This window comes from Puma concolor, chromosome B3 (assembly GCF_028749965.1).
Source record: "Puma concolor isolate L17-30 chromosome B3, mPumCon1.1.hap2, whole genome shotgun sequence".
Taxonomy (NCBI): Eukaryota; Metazoa; Chordata; class Mammalia; order Carnivora; family Felidae; genus Puma; species Puma concolor.
In genome coordinates, this window is record NC_141672.1 from 106,292,104 (window position 1) to 106,311,538 (window position 19,435).

Sequence of the window (19,435 nt, forward strand, 5' to 3'; positions counted from 1 at the left end):
GTCCACGTATAACTATCTGAGAGAAGTTGGTACAATAAACACAGACTTTTTGAATAGTATTTTAGGTTATTTTTACTTTAACATAAGCATAGATTAACATAGTAGGAAAAAAAGGTAGCATATGAAAAGGTAAAATTCACTGCTAACCATGTACTGCTTTTAAAACAAGAAAAAGTAGTAAACTTAGCTAATAAGTGTTAAATATGAAAGAGGAAAAATAAGAAAACCCTATGTCAGAAGTATAAGACAGGTTTGATAAAGACTGTCTCCTTGCACTTACAGCATCATAGATGACCTCCACAGGTTGAGACTGAACAATCAGAGTCTGGTCAGCGGTACTATTCTCTGGATTGGTTTCAAACTCAATTTTAAGCAAGGATGATGTAGTATCACCAATGGAAGCCACAAGTGATGGTACAATACCCTGCTGTCTCAGACCTGTTATATACCAGTGTTCTAATTTTGCTTCCACCCTATAATCCAGTGAAGAAAAATAAAAGGTATATATGTAAGATGCTGTAAAATGTAATGGCTTAAAATAGAAATTTCCCTTTTAAAAAAGTTCTTTCAGAGCCAGTACCATACCCATTACTAAGAGATAAAGCACAAATTCCTTGGCCTGGCATTTAATTATCCATACAATCTAGGGTTTTATTTTGATTGTTTGCTCTTAACCCCTTCTCATCCACATGAGAAGCCCACCTTGGCCAACTCCCAAACACTGAGGGAGTTCTGATCACTGCTACATGAATATAAGCTACACTTCACTCAGGCAACTCTTCTCCCTATTTCATGCCACCCAGAATACTATCAAAAGCTTCTCCTAGCCCTTTCTACTCAGAGAGCTGAAGCCCCACTTCTCCTAGCCCAAGTTATTCTCTTCTGCAATTGAGCCGACATAGCCATTAACTATAAGGATTTGCAACACCTTCTCACCTATGAGCTCTCTGTTATATAGTTCTAAATTATTAACTTTTTAGTTATCCTCTCTTAACAGCTACAGCATAAGCTTCTTGAAAACAGAAATTTATTGTTCCTATGCTAGCCTTCACAGTATCAACTTGATAAACTAAACATTCACTATCTAAAAAATATTTGTGAAGGAACAAGAGGGGGTAAATAAATGGTGAACTCCTCACATGGCTTCATAACAAAACAAATTCAAATGTAAAAACACCATCTGACATACAAAAGGAAAAGAAACTGGAGAACTACTATTAATCAGTTGTTCAATGTTAAATAACAATATTTTTCAGTCAAGTCATATCTAGAAATAAAAACTGAAATAAAAAGTTTTTTTTTAAACTTACTTAAGTGCTTGTGCTCCTGGTCGCTGAGATACTTGGGTGCCCAGGCCAATTATCTGAATTTTTAGTATTTCTGGAATATTTTTGTTTTCTCTTATTGTAATAGAGGTACTTACTAACTTCAATGTCATTATATGGGCAACATACTAAACAAAAAGAATGAACGAAGATTGTTAATAGTTTAAGTAATTATTATTTTCTTTAATAATTTCTCATTTAAATTTGTTGAAATATAAAGTGATCTAAATACAGTATGTTCAAAAAGAACATTAAAAAGTTCAATAAAGAATTATAAAATTGTTGAAATAGGACAATTACAAGAGATCCAAAATGTATTTCTCTTAGTTTTAGAATAAAAATGAAACTTGATAAAATATTTTGTCACATCAAGATTTAATTCACCAGCTCTCACTAAAGCAAGCTAATTCAGACCAATTCTCTGGCTCAAAAACAACAAAATATAAAGCACATCTTCTTGATGTCTTTGGAGGGTTAAAAATACATTGAGAAAAAAAAAATCATGACCAAAAAATTCATAGGTCAAGAATGGATGTAGGACAGAGAACCAGGGAGATGATTCTCATAAAACCACATAGGAAGACATTGAGAGGAAGCAAGGAACAGAAGATTCACAAAACAGTCAGAAAACAATTAGCAAAATGGCAACAGTAAGTCCTTACCTAAATGAAAAGTAAACAAATTCTCCAATAAAAAGACATAGAATGGCAAAATGGATTAAAAAATAGTAAGATCCAATAATATGCTGCCTACAAGAAAGACACTCATTTTAGCTTTAAGGACACACATAGACTAAAAGTGAGGGAATGGAAAAAGGTATTTTAAGCAAATAGTAACCCCCCCCCCCCGTCAAAAAAAAAAAAAAAAAGAGTAGTGACACTTATATCAGAAGAAAATAAACTTTAAGTTAAATGCTGTCAAAAGAGACAAAGAAGGTCATTATATAATGATAAAAGGATCTATCAATCAAGAAAATGTAAAAACTGTAAATACTTAGGCACCCAACATTGGAGCATCTAAGTATACAAAGCAAATACTAACAGAACTAAAAAGAGAAATAAACAGCAATATAATATTATTTGAGGACTTCAATAGCCCACTCTCAACAACATATACATCATGCTGAGTGTCAATAAAGAAACAATGGGTTTAAACAACACTATAAGCCAAAGGGACCTAAAAGATATACATAAAACATTCCACCCAACAGCAGAAGAATAAACATTCTTTTCAAGCCCACATGGAACATTTTCTAGCATAGAACACCTATTAGGCAATGAAACAAGTCTCAAAAAATTCAAGAAGATACCATTATAGCAAGTATCTTTCCCAACCACAATAGAATTAAGTCTTAATAAGAGGAAAGCTACAATATTCACAAATACATAGAACAACCAATGGATCAAAGAAGAGATCAAAAGGAAAAAAAAATGGCACGAGACAAAAATGGAAACAAAACACAAAACTTATGGTATGCAGCAAAAGCAGTTCTAAGAGGGACGTTTATAGTGATAAATTCCTATGTCAAGAAAATGGAAGATCTCAAATACAACCTAACTTTACAACTCAAGGAACCAGAAAAAGAACAAACTGAGCCCAATGTTATAATGAAGGAAAAAAGAAATAATAGAGATAAGAAGAGAAATAAATGAAATAGAGAAAAAAAAAAAAAAAACAACAGAAAAGATTAACAAAACCAAGAGTTGGTTCTTTGAAAAGAACAAAATTGACAAAACTTTAGCGAGGCTAAGCAAGAAAAATAGAGAGACAACACATAAAATTATAAATAAAAGAGGAGATATACTAAAACCAATACCAGAGAAATACAAAAGATCATAAGAGATTACTACAAACAACTATACACCAACAAATTAGACAACCTAAGAAAAATGGACAAATTCTAGAAATGTACAATCTACCAAGACTGAATCATGAAGAAAGAGAAAATCTGAACAGACCAATTATGAGTAAGGAGTTTGAATCAATAATCAGGTAAAGGTGGTCAAAAGGTACAAACTTCCAGTTATACAGTAAAACCTTGAATTGAGACTAACTTGTTCTATGAGTATTCTGTAAGATGAGCAAACATCTTTTTTTATAATTTTTTTAAGTTTATTTATTCATTTGAGAGAGATGCAGACAGCATGAGTGGGGGAGGGGCAGAGAGAGAGGGAGAAGAGAGAGAATCCCAAGCAGGCTCTGCACCACCAGCACAGAGACCAACACAGGGCTCAAACCCACAAAACCATGAGATCATGACCTGAGCTGAAACCAAGAGTTGGCCGCTTAACTGACTGAGGCATCCAGGTTCCCCAAGACGAGCAACTATTTCTAATAAATTTTAACTTGATAAACGAGTGATGTCTTGTAATACAAGTAGTATGTGACACCAAATGTCATATGATCACAACTGAGCCCATGGTTCTTCTCTCTCTCGCTTCGGGATTATGGGTGATTGTCAATGCAATTTCCATGAAATCCTCAAAAGGAGGCAAAAGCAACTTTCATTGGATACATTCCTTGTTTGTTTGTTTATTTATTTGTTTACTTATTTACTTAACATTTTACTTATCTTTGCATGACAGAGAGAGACAGAGCATGAACAGGGGAGGGGCAGAGAAAGAGGGAGACACAGAATCTGAAGCAGGTTCCAGACCCTGAGCTATCAGCACAGAGCCCAATGCGGGGCTCCAAGTCCCAAACCATGAGGTCATGACCTGAGCCCAAGTCGCACATTTAACCGACTGAGCCACCCAGGTGCCCCAAACAGATTCCTTGTTAAAGCTGCCCGAAAAGAAAAAGATTCCATCAAGCCAACAGAGAGCAGTGATTCCTTAGTGAGAGTGAAAGTCATCCCACACAATAACCCTCCTCTTTCTAGTCTCCCTCACACCAGCCACAAAGGTTTTCAAAGGTAAGTACAAGTTAATTTGTTTATTTTTCTTTATATTTTGTATTTTCTTTATTATTTCTATTATATTACAGTACTATAATCATTTTTATATGAATATTTGGGGGTTATGGAACCAATCAACTGAGTGTCCATTATTTCTTATGGGGAAATTCACTTTGATATGCAAGTGCTTTGGATTACAAGCATGTTTCCGGAACAAATTATGCTCACAAACCAATGTTTTACATATAATGAAAGGTTCTGTGGACATAAAGTACAGCTTGGTGAATACAGGTAACAATACTAATACAAAGAGAGTAGATTTCTAAAGTTCTCACCATAAACTGAGAAAGAGAAAGAATATTTCCATCCTCCCCCCAAAAAATAATTGTAACTATGTGAGGTGACAGATGCATTAACTAACCTTACTGTGGTAATCATTTTGCAATATACACGTATATGAAATCACTACACTGTACACCTTTGACTTACCCTAAGTTATATGTCAATTCCATCTCAATAAAGCTGGAAAAAGTTTTTAAATAAATACAAAAATGACAAATGGATTAAATTAAATTATTTTTCATAAATAAGCACCTTTAATAAAATAAATAGGCAAGCCACAGATGAAGGAAAAATACCACATAAACATTTTTGTCTTGTATGAAGAATATAGAAAGACTTCTACAAACAAAAGTAAAAGGACAAATAACATAAGTTTAAAATGGGGAGAAAACACTTTAACATCAGATACTGCATAAATGAATATATACAGATGGCCAACAAGATATGAAAACTCATTAGTCGAGACTATCATTAGTCATCAGGAAAATACATTCTAAAACATAGTGGAATAGTGTACCATACCCACTAGACTTGCTAAAATTAAAAACCCTGACAATATGACATCCAGCAGGGATGTGGAATAACTGGAATCAGTATATGGGAATAGAAAATATCACAATCATTTTCGAGAACTGTTTGTCAGTTTTTAAAAAGGTAAATATACATCTGCCCTACAACCCAGCAATTATACTCCCAGGTATTTACCCAAGAGAAATAAAAATATATGTCCACAAAAGACTCGTATAAGAATGTTCCAAGAAGCTTGATCAATAACCAAAACTTGAAATAACAGATATACCATGAGATAAAAAACATGATAACAATAAAAAGAAATCTATATTGACACAGTCATAACATGGCTGCTTTTGTAAGGCAGGAGAGGAAAAATGACTAGAAAAGATTATGAGGGAATTGTTTGGGGGGGATGAAAATGTTCTGTTTTGGGCAGGTCATTATATAGGTGTATTCAACTACTCAAATTTATCAGTATGAATCTTAAGATCTATTCCTATTATCACATATAAATTCTACCTCAACAAAATTTTAAAGCCACCATTTATAACAAATCCAACAAGAGATGTTGAACTCTAAACAAAGTTCAAAACATTACTGAGAGGAATTAAAGATGTCAATACACAGAAGCATATGCTCTATTTATAGATTAGAAAATTCAAGATTATAAAGATGTCAATTATCTCCCAAATTAATTTATATACTCAATAAATCCCAAAGTCTCACAGTTTTTTTGTAGAAACTGAATAGCTGGTTCTACAATTTGTATAAAAATGTAAAGGGCTAAGAATAGATAAGACAGTCTTAAAGAACAGTGTTGAAGGATTTACACAGCTAGATCTTAGGACTGATTACAAAGTTAGAGTAGAGTAACTAAGACAGCGTATCTTTAAAGACAAATAACCAATATAACCAAGATTCCACAAGCACAGACACTTGACTGATGATAAAGGGTAACTGGAAAGCAGTGGGGAAAGCATGGTCCTTTCACTAGTCAATGAGAAGCCAAGTATACAGCCATCTAGAGAAAAAATTTATCTTAACTTTTTTAAGACCTCCCACCACATACAAGAATTCAATTCTAAATGGACCTTAGATCTAAATACATAAAGTAAAATATTATAAAGCTTCTGGAAAGAAAATACTGTTATGACCTTATAGTGAGTTAAGACTTTTTAAACAAGACACAAAAAAGGCACGACCCATAAATGAAAAGGTTAACAAATCAGGTAACATTAAATAAAGAACATCTATTCATCAAAAGACACCATTTAAAAGTGAAAATACACATTACCTTACATTGTCGGAGAAGATATTTGCAACACACCAAAAACGAAAAGGCAAGCCACACTGTGGGGAAAGATATTAACAACACACCTAACTAGCAAAGGCCTCATACCCAGAACATATAAAGAATGCCTACAGACCAGTGAGAAAAAGACAACACAATAATAAATAAGAGACTCAAAAGCGACTTCACAAAAGAAGATACCTAATAGGCTTATAATTACTTAAAAAGTAAAAAACTTCTTTAGCCATTCAGGAAATGCAAATTAAAACCACAATGAAATACTACTACATACCATTTAGAATGGCTAGCTTGAAGAAACTGTCAATGCCAAGAATAGACAAGTATGTGGAGAAACAAGAATCCTCATCTACTGCTGATGGAAATGTTTTCACTTTGGAAAACTATTGATTAGCAAAATCCATTAAAGTAAAAATATACTTACATCCTATGACACAGAAATTCCACTCCTAAGAATATACAGAGCGGAAATTCTCACATATGCACATTAAAGGGCATTTACAAGAAGTTAATAGCAGCATAACAAGCAAAAAATAGAAATAAGCCAAATGTCCATCAACAAAAGAAAGAATAGTTGTTGTATTTTGAAATAATCGAATCCTATACAGCAATGAAAACAAGCAAAATCCATCTAGTGAAAGAAAGGAATGAATCTCACAACAGTGCCAAATCTATAGCAAGGTCTGTATCTTAACCCTGACAGTGACGACACCACTGTTCCCCGTGTGATAAATGCAATACATTTTGGTTTTGTTCAGCCTTTACACACATATCATAATACAATAATTATTTTAAAGATAAAATTTTTAAAGATTCAATCGACCTCGATAATAAGTACTTCTATAAATCAGGTTATTCATACATTCACTAAAGTGACCAAATCTAAAAGTGAAGACAGTTTTAACTGGTAGGGTCTGACTGGAAACATTTAACAAATAAAATAGTAAAACAGAAACAAATGATAACATTTTCATAAAAATCAGTAACTCATTTAACACAATTCAAGATAATACAGTAAAATGAAACAAAATACCTCTTAAACCACCTAAAAATAATTACCTGCTTGGGTAAAGTTAAGTTATGGGTGCTCTCACTATAACCAATAGCAGTAAAAAGCTTATCTTTCTCCTCTGGAGTCATAATGTCATCAATACCTACAAAGAAATGACAGAATTTAAGAAATCAATTGCTTCAGTTTTACAGGTATAATAAAAAAATCAAACCAAACTAACAGGTGCCCTAAAATAAATAGACATAAATGCTAAAAGCAAAAGCAGCCAGGCAATATCCTCTAATATACTACTTTGCCTAGTTAAAACAAACATCATGTATTTGCTTGCTTAGGCCAAGAAAAGGCAAAAAAAAAAAAAAAAAAAAAAAAAGACACCACTAAGGGAATACCAGTCTGTCATAAGGATTTTAGAATTCCCTAAGTATGTTAAAAATTAAGTGAAACTTTTAATACCCGTGGAAAAAGTAACAATAAGAAATGCCAGATGTTGACGCTTCTGAATTTAAACTTATAAAATTTCACACAAATAATTTTTCTCAAAAAAACAAAGTTTTAATTTAGCTAGATAAATCCAGAACTATTCTAGCCTGAAGCATCTGCTCACATGTTTACTAATAATAAACATAGTAAAATTCAACTAACTGGCTAAAATAGAACTTATATTTTTTTCTTATCTGTGTACAATAAAATATCTGACTTGAAACTTACTTTCAGGAATCAAAGATTCTTCATCTTTTTTCTTAGACTCCTTCTTACCCCAAAACCCACTAAACCAGCCTCCACGTTTCTCGCCTGTGTCAGTAGACTTTTTCCTTAATTTTTGCCCAGATCGAATCACCTAAAAAAGTAAAAATTTTAAATTTAAATTTAAAAGTAAAAATGTTTAATTTAATTAAAGAATAAGTGCCCTCTTCATATTCAGGTATAGCCAGGTAAGAATAATGGTTAATTTTTTTAACATGACATTAGGTTCAAAACAGTCAAGAAAGCCTTCTGAAATAGTATTCAACATGATTTGTTTAATAGTCCCACTGCTAATTTACTTTCCTACCGAAAAAATTTTGATGGGGTTGCATATTGTCAGAAATACAGTAAATGTCTCAATATAAATACAAATAAGTCAGGCAGAGAAAGACAGATACCATATGCTTTCACTCATATGTAGATCCTGAGAAACTCAACAGAAGACCAGCGGGGAGAGGAAGGAGGAAAAAAAAGTTACAGAGAGAGAAGGAGGTAAACCGTAGAGATTCTTAAATACTGAGGACAAACTGAGGGTTGATGGGGGTCGGGGGGAGGGGAAAGTGGGTGATGGGCACTGAGGAGGGCACCTGTTGGGATGAGCACTGGGTGTTGTATGGAAACCAATTTGACAATAAATTTCATATAAGAAATAAAGATTAAAAAAAGAAATATAGTAAGGGTTTCAATATAAATATAGATATATAATATAAATATATACAAATATATAAATATAAATAAACATATATAATTATAAATATCTAGAAAAATATATAAAAATATATAAATATAAATGAATAAAAATAAATATATATATGTATATAAACAAAAATATAAATAAAAACAGATAGCCTTTGAATCTCATTTTATTCTCTTCTCAGTAAATCCTGGCTTGATTGTCTGCTGCTCCCTTTCAAATAGTAAAATATAGATGAATAACCAAAAAGTACACAACAGAAGGATAAATAGATTTAAGGGGATAAGTAATTTAGATTCTATCTTCTCATTCCCTGAATAAGTAAACTTTAATAATTTTCCCACTTTAGGGGGCACCTGGGTGACTCAGTCAGTTGAGTGTCTGACTCTTGATTTAGGCTGAAGTCACAATCTCATGGTTCCTGGGATAGAGCCCCATGTCAGGCTCAAAGCTGACAGCACAGAGCCTGGTTGGGATTCTCTCCCTCCCTCTCTCTCTGACCCCTCCCCTGCTTGCATGCACACATATGCATCCTCTCTCTCTATCTCTCTCTCTCGAAATAAACTTAAAATAAAATCTCTAAAAAATAGTAATAATTTTACCACTTAAAATATATAAAATTTGAAATTGGTAGTGACACGTTTCTAGTCTCCCTGTGTAACAAAAAGTGAAATACTCCAAAAGAGAAGATGAAAAAAAAAGAATTAGTAAAGACAAGATGAAACTAAGTTAAGTAAGTTCTCTTTAGTAACCAGACATCAAATAAATAAGGGAAGAGGTCTACATCTGTGCACAAAACTGTCAAAGTTTCATCACTGACAGCTAAGCCATAACTATCTTTTGTCAAGCTTACCAATCCATTTTCAGCATTCGGAAATGTAATAAGTAAAAATATATACATTTGATTATTTTATATTCCATAGGATATAACATTTGACTTCTCTTATCATAGAAGATTAATGTGCTATTTTATTTTTCATGACAATTAGAACTTTGACAAGTTATTTAACCTCTCTATACCTTAATTTGCTAATATAAATTGAAGACAGTAATAGTACTTTCCTCAGAATAGATACCCAGCAAACTATATCAACAAAACGGTAGCTATTATTTTCGTTTCTATTACTAAACTTTCTACTTTAAAACTTTTCATCAACACAAAGCTTCAGCAAAAACAAATCAATTCTTAGCCACCAATATCCTGAGTTCACCTCAGACTTTGAAACAATATTATTAATTCAAGTGCATGCTGTGTTTGTCTTTAACTTTGAGATATTTTTTGAGTGGAACTAACTCCATCGTGTCCATAACAACATAAGTCCTAAGTGTTGAAATGTTAGTGAGAAGAGGCACTTGAAATAAAAAACAAGAAATAATAAAATTTGAAAGTGGTTTCAAAAAATTTCAAATGTAGCATTTAGATGCAGGCTACATAGTTCAACAGTAAGTATGAATCTTTAAGACAAAGAAATCGTGCAACCTATGAATAGGGCTCTTCCTTTCAACAAAAAGCAGTGACAGAAGAGCACTATGACACCAATGATAATTCAGGAGGAGACTAGGATAGTGCCTGAGAATGTAAAGACTAAGCAGGGGAGAAATGTAACATTTTTGTCACAAACCAGAGAGAAATGCATATGTTCAGGCCCTGTTTGAATCTGCAAAATCAAAGTAAATGGCAAATCAGCTACTGTGGATATTATCATAGCTCAGTGGTATCCAATCCTTGCTGTACTTAAGAATCACCAGGAAATAGGGGCGCCTGGGTGGCTCAGGTGGTTGAGTGTCCACTTTATAGCTCAGGTAACGATCTCATTGTTCATGGATTCATGCCCCGCGTCAGGCTCTGTGCTGACAGGTCAGAGCCTGGAGCCTGCTTGGGATTCTGTGCCTCCCTCTCTCTGCCCCTCCCCCACTTGCACTCTGTCTCTTGCTCTCAAATATAAATAAAAACACTAAAATAAAAAAAAAGAATCATCAGGAAACTTTAACAAAAACAAAAACAGAAACAACAATGTCCGAGCCTCACCACAAACCAATTAAATCAAATCCTGAGGAAGTGGACTCCAGGCATCATTTGTTTTAATTCACTAGGGATTCTAATGTGCAGCAGGATTCAGAACCACTGAGATAACCAGACAAGAGTTTCCTCAACAACAGCAGAGATCATCAAGCTGGAAGTAGATGAAACTGAGCTATTTTCAGAAAAGACATCCAATTAAATGTATATCATCTAGATTTACAAACAGTTCTCTATAAATCTAAATAGAGGAATAGTTATACAATATTTGATATTTTATTACAGTCTTTTTAAACTAAACTGGGGCACCTGACTGGCTTAGTCAGTAGAATGTGCGACTCCTGACCTGGGGGTCATGAGTTCAAGACCCATGTTGAGTGTAGAGATTACTTTAAAAAAAATGTTTTTTAATCTTTTTAATAACTAAACTAATTCAAAAAAGGGCAAGCACTAAATTTTTTTGTTACCATATTTTTTATCACTCATTAAAATTTTACTTTTTGATAAGAGAAAACATATGTTTCAGCTTTAAGGGAAAACATTTTTATTTTGAAAAATAAGTTAATCATTATAAGGAATTTAAAAAATAAAATGTTGATATGGGACATTAAAATAATGTAGTGACCAGCCCCAACATTCAACTTTCACCCTCTCAAATCTCTATTTAAATCCCTAACTAAGAAAAAAAAAAAAAAGACACAGCCACTATTAGCACTGAAATCTTTGTAAAGCTGTGATCAGCATGTCACAGATTTTGAGGAATTTCAAAATAAACTGAAAATTTTAGACAATAAAGAGAAGACAGAAGTTAATTAATTAGAAAGCAGTAAAAATACTAATTTCAGGGGAACCTGTTTGGCTCAGTCTTTTTTTTTTTTTTTTTATAAATTTCTTTTTATTTATTTATTTTTGAGAGAGAGAAAGAGAGAGAGAGAGAGAGAGAGAGAGAGAGAGAACAAGTAGGGGAAGGGCAGACAGAAAGAGGGACAGAGGATCTGAAGTGGGCTCTGCCCGGACAGCAGAAAGCCCAATGTGGGGCTTGGACCGAAGAACCATGAGATCACAACCTGAGCTGAAGGAAGCCGCTTAACTGACTGAGCCACTCAGGTGCCCCTGGGTGGCTCAGTCTTAAGGTTAAGCATCCAACTTTGGCTCAGGTCATGATCTCACGGTTCAGGGGTTCAAGCCCCACGTCGTAGTCTGTGCTGACAGTTCAGAGCCTGGAGCCTGCTTCAGATTCTGTATCTCCCTCTCTCTCTGCCCCTCCCCTGTGCATTCTTTCTCTCTCTCTCTCTCTCTCTCTCTCTCTCTCTCTCAAAAATAAATAATAAACATTAAAAAAAATTTAAAGATACTAATTTCAAACAGTGATAATGATTATAAAGAAAACAGCAAAATAAAAAATAGTGAAAAAAAACTTTCCTATATGTTGATGATTATCATTTAAAAAATACTTTCAAAAATGAGAGTTGACCGAGAAATACGTACATAGCATATACCAGTGTCTAATCTCTGGTCTTAATATTATATTATAATTACAACAGACATAACCACTAAGGCAAACTGAGGGAAGGGTACACAGGACCTCTGTGAAATATCTTTGCTTTACTTCTTGTGAATCTACAATTATTTCAAAGTAAAAAATCTCTTATCTATATGAGACCAAAAATGAATTGTAAAACATACATGACCTAACATAAGGAGGGGTGCAGGACCCTTTCACTTTAATACCCCTCTGCTGTCTTCCCTTCCTGCCCTATGCAGTTAAGGGTCCATGGTAAGTAAATTCAGCCAATTCTCTGCCTCTATTTTAAATTCTGTGACCCTGTGGATTTTCCTTTATGATGAAAAAACTTTAGCCTTGGATGAAGCTACTTGCCTTTTCTTCATCTATATCCATCCCTTTATCCATGGCACTGAACAATAAACCCTTCCTTTGATTTTTAAGGAACTAGTAACTGATGTTCAGTACACCCACTTAAAGGTCAAGCAACTTAATGTAGAAAGGATTGAAATGATCTGTTCCTTTTGGCAAATCATTCCTTTAATTCATAGGAACAAGCCCAAGCACTATCAAATACCTTCTAACGTACTCAAGGCGACGGCATGGCTCAGACAGTTAAGCATCAACTCTTGATTTTAGCTCAGGTCATATGGCTGTGAGTTCCAGCTCCACATTGGGCTCCACGCTGAATGTGGAGCCGGCTTGGGATTCTCCCTCTTCGTCTTTCTCTGCCCTTCCCCTGCTTTCACTTGCTCTTTCAAAAGAAATAAACTTAAAAAAAAAAAAACTACTCCTGGACCCCAAAACTGCACCTTGGGGAACCTGCCCTTAAGAAAATAAGAAATGTGGGGCACCTGGGTGGCTCAGTTGGATAAACATCTGACTTAGGCTCAGGTCACAATCTTACGGTTCATGGGTTCAAGCCCCGCATCGGTCTCTGTGCTGACAGCTCAGAGCCTGGAGCCTGCCTGGGATTCTGTGCCTTCCTCCCTCTCTCTCTGACCCTCGCCCGCTCACACTCGATCTCTCTCAGTCTCTCAAAAATAAACAAACATTAAAAAAAAAAAAAAAGAAAGAAATTTTTGAGAAAGCATGTAGACAAAGCTGTTCATTGTAGTCTCATTTATAATTAAATATAATCAGTGGGAAATAGTGAAGCAAATTCTGATATATGCACAGAATGGAATACTATTCAGTTATTTAAAATTATGTTGGAGAAATTATTCTACAGGCATAAAAATGGAATGCTATAGTAAATTTTTTAAAAGAAAGAAAAGCAAGTTACAAAACCTTTTCTTAACTCCACATTCCCCACCAGTTACCATTCCATTGACCTGTTCTCTCCTTACAGTAAGGCATCACACTGTCAACACTCAATGTCTCCAATTCCTATACATCCACTCTCTCTCATTCCTATTGTCTCTAGCCACATTTTTCTATAAAAGCTGCTCTTTAATTGATTTCTTTATTGCTAAATCCAACAATAAACTTTCAATTCCATGGTGGCATAAGTCCTATATAGCCCATCCTTCACATTAATGAGTAAAAATTCTGAACAAAATATAAAAATCATCTACAACAGACTCTGAAAACTAAGCAAAGTAGGCAGATGCTAGATAGGAGTCAAAATTTGGAGAAATCATCTCCACCAGAATGAGCTACCCATGTTTTGTTGTTGCTGTTGTTTTTGCATTTTCCCTCACATGTTGTGCCTACCCTCTTTCCCCACTTAACTTTTCCCTCCCGAGGATGTTCTTGCCTTTGGGCAGTCCCCTTCCCTTTAGTGCAGACATGACCTATGACCTGTTTCTAACCAACAGAATATGACAAAGGTGACAAGATGTATGTGACTATGTGCATGAAACTGTACCAGCTTTCTTGCTGGAATCTCTCTCTCTCCTTTTGAAAAAGCAAGCTGACGGGGCACCTGGGTGGCTCAGTCGGTCAGGCATCCAACTTCAGCTCAGGTCATGATTTTGTGGTTTGTGGGTTGGAGCCCCACGTCAGGCTCTGTGCTGATAACTCAGAGCCTGGAGCCTGCTTCAGATTCTGGGTCTCCCTCTCTCTCTGCCCCTCCCCTGCTCACACTCTGTCTCTCTCTCAAAAATAATAAATAAACATTTAAAAAATTAAAAAGAAAAAAAGGAAAAGCAAGCTGCCATCTTGTGGGCCATGTTAAGAGGCCCATATGGCAAGGAAATGAAATGAAATGATGAGCTAAGGAGCAGCCTCTACCCAACAGCCAACAAGAAATTGGAGTCCTACATCCCACAGGCACAAGGAACTAAAATCTGCCAACAAAAGCAGATCCGTCATCAGTGACACCCCAGATGAAACCAGTTTCAGCCAACATCTTCATGGAAATATTTTGAGACCATAAGCAGAGATCTCAGGTAACAAGCTATACCTGAACTTCTGACTCACAGAAACTCTGAGATAATTGTGCATGGCTTTAAGTCACCGGCTTTAAGCCACAGAAAACTACTTCACATGGCTGTACCCTGAGAAAGGGCCTCAGCCATGGAGCACTGAAGAGGCACAGGTAGCTAAACCCCTGAAACTCCATAGGCTGGCCAAGGAATGAGAAAATGAAGTCCATGAAAACCAGAGAAGATGAGGGAAATACCAGGGGCAGAAGAGCCAGGGAATGGATTATCTCTTAATTCTGTGTATGAACCTGCACAAATTTCAGTCTAACCCAAGCTCCCCGTGTATGAAAGTGACCTAAACAAAAGGGGCAAAGATACAGAGACCTGCCCAAGTCTCCAACTAACTCCTCTACTATGCATGTACAACATGGACCCAAACCAATGACATACCCAGCATGGAGCCTGACACAGGGCTCGATCTCATGGCATTGAGATCATGACCTGAGCCAAAAGCAAGAGTTGGACACTTCAGTAACTGAGCCACCCAGGTGCTGGGTATGTATCCAATGGTCAGATAACCTCAATGCTGAAACCAGCAGAGAACCACTATAGTTTCTGCTAGATGATATGAAAGGAAAGACACTTGAAATGACTAAAAAGATTAGAATTTTCAGTAGAGAAATGGGAACTATAAAAAGGAACTCAATATGAGTTTTAGACCTGAAAAACATATTATTTGAAGGAAAAACTCCTAGGATGGGCTCAACAGTAAAATGGGGATGATAGAGAAAAATATAATCTTGAAGACATATCAACAGAAATAATCCAATTCAAAGAACAGAGAGTTCAAAGATTGATTAAAAAAATGAACAAAGCCTCAGAGATTTGTGGCGTATCAAAAGGTCTCATATATATGTATACGTGTATATATGTACATATTTGTGTGTATGTGTATAAAACTTGAATCCAAGAAGGAAAGAAGAAATCTAGACCAAAAATTATTTCAACACAGGTTTGAATTACACAGCTTCACTTATACATAGATTTTTTTCTATTAGATTTTTTTCTATATATGTACAGTGCCATAAATATATTTTCCTTATGATTTTCTTAAGAACATTTTCTTTTCCCTAGCTTACTTTGAGAGTACAGTACAGAATACATATAACATAAAAAATATGTGTTAACCAACTGTTGATGTTATCAGTAAGGCTTCTGGTCAACAGCAGACTATTAGTGGTTACCTTTTGGGGGAGTCTAAAGTTAATGCGGATTTTTTACAGTGTAGGGGGTCCCTAACTCCTGTATTGTTCAAGGGTCGGCTGTGTGTGTGTGTGTGTGTGTGTGTGTGTGTGTGTATAAAACTGGGAGTCCTAGACAGAAAAAAGAAAGGAATGTGATCAAAAATTATTTGAGGAAATAATGGCTGAAACATCTCATATTTTGGTAAATCTAATGGTCAATTCTCAGTCCTCAGCTCAGTTGACCAATCAGATGCATCTGTCACATATGATCACTCCCTCTTGCTTGCAATTCTTTCTTCACTTGACTTTGAGGATATTATTCACAGAGCTTCCCAACTACATCCCTGGCAACTCCTCCATGATCAACTTTGTTGATTCTCATCTCTCTGACCTATAAAAATAGAATGCTTTGGATCTTTGGAGTACTCCCCTAGCTACTCTAATTTCTGAGGTGATCTCATCTGATGTCATGGCTTTAAATACCATCTATGTACTGACAACTCCGAAATGTATATACCTAGCACAGATTTCTCTTCTCAACTATAAATTTATGTATCCAACTGTCTACTCCATACATCCACAACTTTATTTAAAAGATAGCTAAACTTAATAGGTCCCAAACCGAATTCTTGATCTCTCCCACCTCACCCAAGCTTATTCTATCCAGACTTCCCGATCTCATTTCATGGAAACTCCATCTTTCCAACTGCGACAGGCCAAAATCTCTAAAGTCATCTCCAATTTCTCTGTTATAACCCGTATCTAATCAGTTGGGAAATATTAGCTCTATGTTCAAATTCTATCCAGAATCTGACCTTTTCTCATCACCTCCATTGCAACCACTCTCGACCATTATCTCTCACCTCAAATATTTCAATAGCATCCTAAATGATCTCCCTATTTTCACCCTTGTTCTCCTTTTTACACAAAAGAGCAGACTGAGTGAGTTTTAAAACATAAGTTAGACTGTATCATTCCCTTCTCAAAATGTCTCCCTAATTCAGAGTAAAGGCCAAATTCACACAATTACTTATAAGACCCTAACAATCTGGCACCCTCTCCAACTCCCATAAGCACCTCTCCTACTCCTCCACTATGTTCCACTCTGACCTTGCTAACGACCACTCTCCGCTCTCTCACCACTCAGTTAGTTCCGTGAGTGAACCAGCTTGCTATATTCTTTCTGCCTGGTACACTTTTCCCTCAGAAAGGATTCTGGTTGATTCCCTCACATTCTTCAGGTGTTTGCTTAAATGTTTCCTTCTTAGTGAGGCTTTCCGTGACCACCCTATTTAAAATTGCAACCCTCATCATCATTACTGCCTGGCCCCAGTGATATATTCCTTTTCTGTATGCCCTTCAACTTTATTTTTATTTATGTTTTTATTATCTTTCTTTCTACTAGAATGTAAGTAAGGGATTTTTGTTCTGTTAATTTCTGTATGCTAATACAGATGATGATGATGATGATGATGAAAAAAAAATCACTTATTTACTCATTACTATGTGCCAAGCATTCAGTAGTCTAAGTGCTTTACATGGATTATCATGTACTCCTCAAAGTAACCCTGTGATGTACATACTATGAATTAATCCTATTTTACAAATCAGGAAACTGAGGCACTGAGAGATTAAAGAGCTAGCCCAAGATCATACAAGTAGGCAAAGCTGGGATTAGAATCCAGACCATCTGACTCCAGAGTCCACACTCTTAACCATGATGCTAGTAAAATAGGCACTCAATGAGTACTTACTAAGTAAATGAATGAATAGGTGTGTGCTTTAATCCCATTTAAAAATGTGGGGCACCAGGGCGACTCAGTCAGTTAAGCGTCCAACTTCGGCCCAGGTCATGATCTCATGGCTTGTGGGCTTGTGGGTTCAAGCCCTACATTGGGCTCTGTGCTGACAGCTCAGAGCCTGGAGCCTGCTTCAGATTCTGCGTGTGTGTGTCTCTCTCTGCCCCTCCCCCAATCACACTCTGTCTCTCTCTCTCTCTCTCTCAAAAATAAACATAAAAAAAATTTTTTTGAATATGAGTATGTGTACAGAGATCTATAAATATCAAAAAGACTAAAAAATATACAAAACATTATCAACTGTAGGTATATTCAGTGTGAGATAATAGCTGTTTCTATTTTATTTCTTTGTGTATCTTTATTTCCTAACTTTCCTACACCGAGTTGTATTGTACTTGCAATTTATTTTTTTTTAATTATCAAAAATGTCATGTTACAGAATAGGATTGACATGGAACAAGGGAGACATGCCATTATTGGTAGGATATGCCAAGTGGGATAAGTCAGCATGAATTGTGAAATATAAACAGACTGATTCCAATTATGGTAAAAAAGAAAAGAAGTAAGAGAAGGGGAGAAGGAGGAGGGGAAAGAAGAAGTAAGGGAGGGAGGGAAAAGGAAACAAGGCAAAGACAAAGTGAAGGGACGGGGGATAAAGAGCAAACTTAAGTCAGCACTTAGGCATGGGAGAAAAACTGCAAGACTGTGTGTCAAAATGTTAACAGCAGCATTCTATGTTGCTAGGATTACAGACAACTTTTATTTACTTTCTTTTGGGGAGTTTCAAATTTTTTGTCATAAAATTAAAATTTGGGGGCACCTGGGCAGCTCAGTCAGTTAGGTGTCCAACTTTGGCTCAGGCCGTGATCTCACTGTGAGTTCGAGCCCCATGTCAGGCTCCGTGCTGACAGCTCAGAGCCTGGAGCCTGCGTTGGATTCTGTGTCTCTCTCACTCTCCCTGCACCTCCCCCACTTGTGCTCTGTCTCTCTCTCAAAAATAAAATAAAAACATTAAAAAAAATTTTTTTTAAATTAACACTTTTTGCCCTTTCATGTTAATGTGTTCTTTCCAATGTTCCAATTTTTTCTCCTGAGACTAAATGAAGGCATGAAAACTCAACCTTTATACTTGAATAAATCCCCTGAAACTTAAGACTTCCTGATCTTAAGTTTAAAGGAGTAATATTAACATGTTTAAAACATAAAATGAGCAAATAAAAATGATTACCTCAACTTGTGCTTGTTGCCTTGCTAAAATTATGTTAAAAACATCTAGAGTCTTCTCCAAATCCTATAAAATACAAAGAGACACTTGTAAACAAGAAAAATGGCATTAGATTAAAAAAATTTTTATTCTAAGATTTCTAGGCTTATCCAGTCCATGAATAAACAGTAATTGTGATCTCATGTAAGTGTAAGTATAAATTTGCGTGTACACTTGACTATTCTACTTATAGATTTTGCAATAAGGGAAGTAAGTTTTCCAAGAAAGCAAACCCTCAAAAAATACAATATAAATGTAAGAATTTTAATAAGATCATTATAGATACAGAGTATTTAGGAGAGAGGCTTTTTTTAGGTATTATCCTTATGGTTCTTACTTCTGACTCACTCTAGTCTATAGTATTTTATAACGATTGTACTATAAAACACAAAATTTAAGA

At 35.3% G+C, this 19,435-nt stretch overlaps 1 protein-coding gene across 5 annotated transcripts in view; it reads right to left on the bottom strand.

Moving 5' to 3' along the window:
- VPS13C (vacuolar protein sorting 13 homolog C) overlaps window positions 1-19,435 on the bottom strand; it is a 197,697-nt gene that overhangs the window by 128,817 nt on the left and 49,445 nt on the right. For all 5 annotated transcript variants that reach the window (XR_015252691.1, XR_015252690.1, XR_015252692.1 and 2 more), the window contains 5 exons: window positions 19,000-19,062; window positions 8,106-8,235; window positions 7,445-7,539; window positions 1,311-1,453; window positions 281-473 (listed from right to left, as the gene is read on the bottom strand). Coding sequence is in view for 2 of the 5 variants with exons in the window: in XM_086710843.1 (XP_086566969.1) it covers window positions 281-473; window positions 1,311-1,453; window positions 7,445-7,539; window positions 8,106-8,235; window positions 19,000-19,062 (624 nt within the window). In the remaining 3 variants the exon portion in view is untranslated. The remainder of the gene's footprint in view (window positions 1-280; window positions 474-1,310; window positions 1,454-7,444; window positions 7,540-8,105; window positions 8,236-18,999; window positions 19,063-19,435) is intronic.